We start from the raw sequence: 8,599 nt of genomic DNA on the forward strand, positions 1-8,599 counted from the left end.
ACACACACACACATGCACACACACACACACACACATACACACTAGTGTGGGCACACACACATGCAGGAGCTACTAGAATAGATATGTCAGTGCCTTCCTCTCTTTCTGTTGCTGTTTGATACTATGTGTATTGTGTGTCTTTGGCCCTCATGCTTGGTACTTCATATTTGTCACATGCAATTAATGTCACATTTTCTGTTTGCAAATAATAATGGAAAAAAAAATGTTAAAGGAAGGGAAACCATATTTCAGCATCCTATTCTGGAGGCTAATGTTGGAGGACTGAGAGGTGTTGACACAATGTTGGCTGAACATTTGAAGTACCGGTCCAATACATTTTAAGTTCAGTATGTGTGTGGACACAAACCCACACCTACACACACAGGATGAACAGACAGATGGACCTGGTTACAACACCTTCCTGTCCCTGTTGGGAGCAAGGGTTGGTTAGGGTTGATCAGATCACATCCATCATCCTGCACCACTGAAGCATCACATTCAGGAATGAATGAGTGACTTGTGTAGGAGTCCCAAACATCACCCTAAAGGTCTCCTAACACCCTCAAACATCACCCTAAAGGTCTCCTGACACCCTCAAACATCACCCTAAAGGTCTCCTAACACCCTCAAACATCTGACGCAGTTGTGATACATACAGTACATACAGGCAGCCCCTGCATTGCATGAGTACATAATGTTGTCATTTACTTCCAATTCAATTAAATTCAAGTGGGCTTTATTAGCATAACAAATATGTTTGCATTCCCAAAGCAGACCATTTAAACATCTTCATAAACATCTACTTCCATCTTTCAATATCCTGTGTGTCTTATAATATATTAGTGCCACATGGTGTGTCACAGTGGGTACTGTGAGGTGCCTTCTCTTTAAGTTGGCGAAAGTACAATTAAGTCAGATTAATTCCTCATAAATGTTTGTGTTGCCTCTTTAAGTTGGCAAAAGGAGAATTTAATTGAGAATAATTCCTCATAAAGGATTTTATTGCCTCTGGTCATTTGTGGACAAATCAGAAAGTTTATTATTTTTTCACCAAGGGAATGTGAACATCCACAACTGTGCAATGTTATTGCAAAAGCAGAGTCTGCCTGCAAGCTCTATTCCCCTAATACTGGAGACTATGCAGCGACTCCAGCCGTGATGTTGAGAGTTCATGTAAGGTCTGACAGTTTCACAATTGATTTGGATGTTGAACTTTAGGGGAAATTGTGAACATTGGAACTTTGTTCCAGTTCGGTAATTCAACTCCAATCGCTGAGTTGCTTGAAATAGACTGGGATTGACATGAAACTTTGGGTTGCGTTTTTGAAATGTCAGCATCTGCCACTCAAAAAATCCAGCCGAGATGAGTGATGGGGACTTGCTACAGGAAATTGAATCATTTGCGGGAAGTGTTTTTATTTTTTTAAAGGCTGTTATACATAGTTTGCCCACTGCTAATAGGCAGTCAATTTTTGATTTAGAGAACAAAATTGTCAAAAATATGTACAATACGAAATATAACTCTACCTCTTCCTACTTCTCTCTCTCTCTTTCTTTCTCTCTCTCCCTCTCTCAAAAGTGAAATTCAAATATGCTTTATTGGCATACTAGTTACAATATTGCTATCAAGTGTGAAGAACTTACAGTACAACAGAATGGAAGACAAAAAAACTCTTTATCTCTCTCTGTCTCTCCATCTGTCTTTCTCTCCTTTAGATTGATCTGCAGACGTTTCTCACTCTGACTGACCACGACCTGAAGGAGTTGGGCATCACTACATTTGGAGCCAGGAGGAAAATGCTGCTTGCGATTTCAGGTGACGAGTTACTTCACCTACTTTATCTACTTTACTTCATGTGCTCCAGGTTGTCTCTGCCTTCGCTCACAATCTCCTTCTTCCCACTTTTTTCTTTATCACTCTTTCTCTCACACACATAGAGGTGTGCACACACTCTTACACACATGCACACATATATACACACACAATACAGCTGAATAAATATGACCACCACTGTACACCACTGTAAAACCACTATTAACTGCACCAGTAGAATAACTCGTCCCTATTTCAAATTGGATTGTCCCATTCTTGCTCTCTACACCAGCTGTGCTCTGAGCAGAATGATGGCGGATGATAACTAAGCTACTCGTGGTTGCCTGGTTATTGCATCGACATGCAAATGCAGTCTCCATGGTTTCCTGGGTGACATTTACATCCAAGGTGAAGCCCTTTTTGTGTGTGCAACACAAATGGTCTTCAGTTAAGCACTTGAAAAAAGAACTAAACTTTGACAACTGTGGACAGTGGCAGAGTGCGAGGCAGCAATACCGCCCACTTAAAAGTCCAGTAACAATAGTGGGTTCCATCTGCCAGACCAGTGTTCTTTTAATGACAACCAAGTCCTGCCAGTAAAACGTCAACAGTGGGACCTCACAGCTCAAGCACTCGGGGGGGGGATGAGGTAACTCACCTCCCTTTGGTTGGTTTCGAAATGAATGTTGGCTGTAATTTGTGATAATGCCGAATATTTGTGAATTCTTGAGAACAGATGTAGAGAGGTTTGTGTCGGGTCGGGGTGTGTGTGTGTGGGGGGGTTGTTTCCGCGGACAGGAAATGACTCAAGGCCAGTGTTTATGTCAGTGGCGTCCTCACGGGCCAAGCGCAAATCTACTGTAATCTCCACTGATGGAATCTCGAGACCCTGGAATGAGGAGGAACAGAGAGAGAGAGAGAGAAAGAGAGAGAGAGAGAGATGGTATAGAGTATAGAGGGAGACAGACAAGACAACGAGAGAAAGTGAGAGTGAGAAATAGAAAGACGGAGGATGACTGTGTGTGAGAAAGAGAAACAGAAAGAGAGAGATGGGGAGAGGATGGAGACAGAACAAGAGAAAGTAAGAGAGAGAGAGCATGAGCTAGAGAAAAAAGACAGAGAGAGAGAGAGATGGGAGTGTCCTCTCTCGCCTTTTGTCCTCAGAGTTCTTGAGCATGTAGAGATTCTGGCACTGAAGCACAGCACCTACCGTAAAGACAGCCTTTTCCCCTACACTGTAACAATGAATCACACACACACTTACAAAGAGAGAGTGTGAGTAAGTGTGTGGTGGACAGTGTTGGGGAAGTTACTTTTAAAAAGTAGTGTTTGCTCGTTACTCGTTACTTCTCAAAAAAGTAACCCGTTACTTTACTTAGTTACCCTCTATGGAAAGTAACTTTTTACGTTACTCGTTACTTTTACGTTACTTTTATGTTGCTCGACTTTGGGCAGAACCCAATATCTGTTCCTAAATGTGTAGGCCTACATAAAGTTCTACTATGGAGGACATAACAGGTATTTCTTTTGTGCTCTTTATTATAAAAAATGCCACAAACAGAGCACTTGACAAGAAAACATTGGGCTTATAGGCTTCAACACCACCACTAAAGCCCTATGAAACAATATCAAATAACATAGCCTTGATACATCGTGGGCATATAGTTGAACACAAAATATATGGGGGCTTATTTTATAGCCTTATACTCTTTCATTAAACAGGCGCTCCTCCGAAATTTGGTGCAAAGCTAGTGCAAATCGTATCAATAGGCTGGCAGTTGAGTTAATGGCAGTGGACAAAATCAGGGCACAGTGTAGGCTACAACTAACACTTACATTCCTCCCCTTAGTTTCGAGTAATGTGAATACCTCCATCCCTCAGAAGTTAGCGTTGGCTGCGTCTCGCTTGCTATAATTGCTCTTCATTGCCACCAGCTTCTGTCACGTACCGTGTGAAGCTATGATTGCACTTCATGCTACCAGCCTCTGTCATGTAGACTGCCGTGTGGAGCGTGTGCCTATTGCGCAAGCGCACAGCTGAGAAAGCAGCGTCGCTGTCAAATCTGTCCCTGGGAAAAGTAACGTCGCACCGATATGAAAAAGGAACTACGTTACGTTACCAAATTTTCAGTAGTAGCGCGTTACACTACTTTTTACTCGAAAAAGTAGTTACGTTACTGTAACTCATTACTTTGTAATGCGTTACACACAACACTGGTGGTGGAGTGGGGGAGATAGACACAGAGGAAGTTACAATGTGTTGGTATCCCCTGATTCTTTCAGGCTGGGCAAATATTAATTTTTATTTCAGCGTCACTCGAGAGATTACTTTTGTTAGCTGAAGTGCTGTGAGAGGTTTTACCTCTGTATGTAGTGCTTCACAAACAGTGTGCCTATGAGAGGTATTTACTTTGTGTGTTTCTCTGTGTGTGTGTGTGTGTGTGTGCGTGTGTGTGTGTGTGTGTGTGTGTGTGTGTGTGTGGGTGTGTTTTGCAGAGTTGAACAAGAACCGGAGGAAGCTCTTTGAACCGCCCAACATTCGCTCGTCCTTCCTAGAGGGAGGGGCCAGCGGCCGCCTGCCACGCCAGTTCCCCTCGGACATTGCCAGCGTTAGCGGACGGTGGTAGGGGTCAAGGGTCATGAGTGAAACTGAAGATGACTGGAGTTGGACTGGGTTAACTCTAGCATCCAACCGTCTCCAACATCCAGAATCTCCTCCAATGTGTGAAGCCACCCCATTCCTCTGCACCCCTCTCTTAAAGCCATGTTCTCCATGTCCCCCACCCCACACACACACACACACACACACACATTCCCTCCCCCAAGCATCAGCCAGACACAAGTGCAAACTTTACCAAGTGCCAAAAGGAATGCCTGCCACACAGATAACGGACACTGACAGTGTGTCGTCCATCCTGTCGTCATACACATCGGTACGCTGATCACAGCACCACCACCACTACGGTACAAGCCAGAAGGGAATGAACTGCATACGGTGCTGTGGCAACCACGCCCTACTTCGAGAAGTAACAGTTGGCCAAGCACTCTCGACTGCAAACCCCCCCCCCCCCCCCCTCTCTCTCTCTCTCTCTCTCTCTCTCTCTCTCTCTCTCTCTCTCTCTCTCTCTCTCTCTCTCTCTCTTTTCTTCTCATTATGCTACCCTGTTTCTGCCCTTTCTGTCATTCCTGATTCTTCGCACTGCACTTGGCCCAATGGACGTGCTGATGTCTCTGTGCAATCCCAGGGTTCTCTTCCCAGCACTTATCTGGACACCAAATGGAATTGTGCACGCTGAGTGTGCGCACTGTGGACAGCCAATGTGCCTTCTTTTGTACCCCCAGAATGAGCACAAACCTCTGTGGAGTGCAAAAAGAATCTGTTCTTCCTCAACCATCTATGTGCTTCCTCTTCCTCTCTTTAATAGAGCTCTCTCTGCTTATATCTGCTAGAGGTATTTGACCGTGGTGATGTTGAGGTCAGAGGGGTCATGGATGCCCCTGGATGTCTGTCGTCCATATGGTCTTGTTTCTACTCTGCTTTCAGAGACCCATATTCTGCCAGGCGTGCTATGTGCACCAGATCTTGACAGTTAAAATATTAATTTACTCAATTTTATTCAAATTCACCAAGTTAAAATATTAATTTAGTCAACAATCAAAAATCAATTCTCAGTTTACAGGGAGTCACCAACCTAAATTGTTACAGTAGCCTTCAGCGGCGTTGCCCTGCCTATGTAGGCCTATGCCTTGAGACTCCATCGTTTTCTATTGGATAGAACCGAGCATAGAACCTACCCCACCTTTGGTATGTGGGTGTGACCTATATCTCCACCCTGTTCTTTCAACTACCTCTCTGTTTTTTTCTTCCTCACTACTTTTCTTCTTTGCCGCATGCCTCAGTTCTTTTTTGAGGAAGTGCACCAAACTTTCCAGTCAACGTTCCAGTCAAGTCTGAAAGTATATAGACCTCGAAGCTGTGAATGTCGCCAGATGTGTCTTATTTGAAGTGAAGGGAAAAAAAACGAAATACCAAAAAGTGTCTCTTTTTTTCTTTTTCTCTCGCACTGTCATCTTTTCCAAAGTAAATAGTGAGGATCATCTTAGTGACTCTGGAGAACGGCACTTCACCCAGATGTTAACCACTCCTAGTGATCTCACCTCATTGTATTGCATTGTTTTCTATGTATAGTGTAATCATGCCTTTATGTTAACAAAATGTAATGCCAATCTTGTGTGAACCTGTGTGTGACAGAGATTAATTTGCAATCATTTATATGCATTCTGTGCATATTGTAGTTTATCATCTTTTTTATTAATATTTTTTTTGTATCTGTCAATTTTAGACTGTGGCAAACCGTACCATTTTGTACAGAATATTTTTCTTTGACTTTATGTGTCTTTATTTTGGCAGTGAGTATGCAGGACTGACATTGAAGCATAGCTGATGTTTCGTGTCGTGAACAGAAGGCCAACTTCTATTAAGTGAATATTTGAAACTCTGACTGTGCAAAGGAGTTCCCTTTGCCCTTTGTAGCCTTTTTTTTCCATATGTGGAACTGCAGCACGGGCACAAATAAGGGATTCTTAGTTTAGTTTTATTCGAAGACCTCCCTCCCTACCACCCCTGTCTTTGTTTTTTTGTTTTTGTTGTTTTGTTTTTGTTTTGTTTTTTTTGTCATTTTTGTATTATTCAGTTTATTTTTCAGCCAGCGTCTGTCAATAGATGTTCCTGGGAAAGCCATTTGCTCTGTTTCATTTCATTTTATGATGTACCAGACAGAGCTCTCTGAGTCTTCATGGTTTTGTGAACGACCAGCTGTAATTCATTTGTAGAATTGTACTTGGTGTCTCTCCTGTAAATGGAGAAATTAAAGAAAAACATGGGGGGGGGGGGGGGGTGGGAGGAAAACGGTCTGTGTCTTTGACATGGCCTTCAGACCAAGGCTTGTCGTATTCTAAGGCGCTCGGTTAGTTCACATGGAACTTCTCTCCTGGAAACTGGATCAAAATTTTGAATTAAAATTCTGAGTTAAGGATTGGATCGGCTTTGGTTCTCTGCCATTCGAAGAAGGGACATTTCAATCAGTAGCAGTGTTGTGCTGGCCAGTGCCTAGGGAACTATGTTTTATCTGTGAGTTCAAAACAGATAACTATGTATTTCAGTATAGACTCCATTGCAGTGTTCTTTGAAGTTAAGACCTAATTTGGGGTTATTGTGGTACTTGGATGAAGTGATACCATTTGAATGTTCTGTATTAGGAAGAAATGTTACAAAGTAAAGTTACAAAGTAATAAATTGTATGCAAACCTTTGCCTTGTCATTTGATTGTCTTTACATCTGTTTCTCACTTATAAATTGTTGCTGTCAGATGTATTTAAAACACTTGTGATTTTATTTGTGGTCAGTCAAAGGCCCTAATCCAAATTGTGATGTACAGTCAAGGTTTTTATGCTTATGCACTCCAGGATTTACTCAGCAACTTTGGCATTAATGTTGCTATCCTACAACTCTAGCTCAAGAGCAAACTGTCTTTTTTTTATTTATTTTTTTCCTTTTTTTATTGCAAACACCATTGACATTACAGAAAATGCAACACTACAACGACATGCACAAGAATACTACATCGGACAAACACGTTATGATCTTGTACACGTTTCCCTCACGATCCTCTAGCTGTCTTCTCTGTGTTGGCTCTCAGAGAACTGTAGACTGTAGGCATACACCACTCATACTGATACTCCAGCCAATCGCCACCATTGTTCCAGCAGTAAGGCTTGGTTTGTCTATTGAGCTCAACTACCAACAATCTTTCATCAGGATTGGGGACTGGACCTTTAACTCACACTGTTGTTAACACACAGGGACAAACCCTCAGCTGGAATACCTGACACCCCAACCAGGGAGTCTCATTTTACAAACATGAAGGTTTTACTTGCACTAAACCGTTTCTGAGGTGGAGAGTTAAGTTGAGACTGACAGATTGTGGTCTTGGGTCTGGTGTCCATAGGGAGTTAGCTAGTGCTACATACTTGACCAGTGTGTACAGTTTAAATGAAACTGACTAATGGACAATCTCCTGAGTCATCTGTGGGTGAACTAGCCTGGAACAGTGCTAAAGACTATTTATCCACTTTGTTTTATTTAATAGTGGATGTCTAGAGAGAGCCACTACATCCATCAAGCGATACACATGGAAAACTTTCTGTAGAATCTAGAGAAGGATACAAGCACACATGGACAGTTTTACAATCAGGGTAGTGTGTGATTTGTATCTGTGTATCTCAAAATATGTGATTATATTTGATAACTATGTTATTAGTAATGACTAGCCATAGCAGAACCAGACAATTACCATTTGAACCATTTTTTAGTCATTTTCACCCCTTAATCGATGTTTCAACAACTTCAACACATCATATTAACATTTCACTGTGGGGAGCAAACTGGACTAAATAGACATTCTGTGATATGTTAGAATTGGGATGTCGAAGAAAGCACAAAATTATCATCATTATAACCGAAATAGTGAATTTGAATTATTGGCCTTATTTTCATCAAACATAAACTGAGTAAACAGGCCATATTTGACCTGGTTGAACTCACTTAGCATAGAGAATATTTCAGATATACATCATGCTAAGTAACATCCTACCAACTAAATTTTCAAGATACAATTTGATCAACATAATACAACTTATTCCATAAAGTTTTCTGTCAAACCATTGTTCTTCACTCCAACATACATTGTATAAATGTGTTATAAAATGATGATGTAACTTGTTTAA

The 8,599-nt window shown here is 41.7% G+C and overlaps 1 protein-coding gene across 1 annotated transcript in view; it reads left to right on the plus strand.

Annotated features, from left to right (window-relative positions):
- Positions 1-7,125, plus strand: part of LOC121699753 (protein bicaudal C homolog 1-like) — a 79,836-nt gene extending 72,711 nt beyond the window's left edge. Inside the window, exons 20-21 of the mRNA XM_042082131.1 lie at positions 1,717-1,816; positions 4,310-7,125. Coding sequence (XP_041938065.1) covers positions 1,717-1,816; positions 4,310-4,440 — 231 coding nt within the window. The 3' untranslated portion in view covers positions 4,441-7,125. The remainder of the gene's footprint in view (positions 1-1,716; positions 1,817-4,309) is intronic.
- Positions 7,126-8,599: the final 1,474 nt, after the last annotated feature.

The sequence above is a fragment of the Alosa sapidissima genome, chromosome 24 (genome assembly GCF_018492685.1).
Source record: "Alosa sapidissima isolate fAloSap1 chromosome 24, fAloSap1.pri, whole genome shotgun sequence".
Classification (NCBI taxonomy): domain Eukaryota; kingdom Metazoa; phylum Chordata; class Actinopteri; order Clupeiformes; family Clupeidae; genus Alosa; species Alosa sapidissima.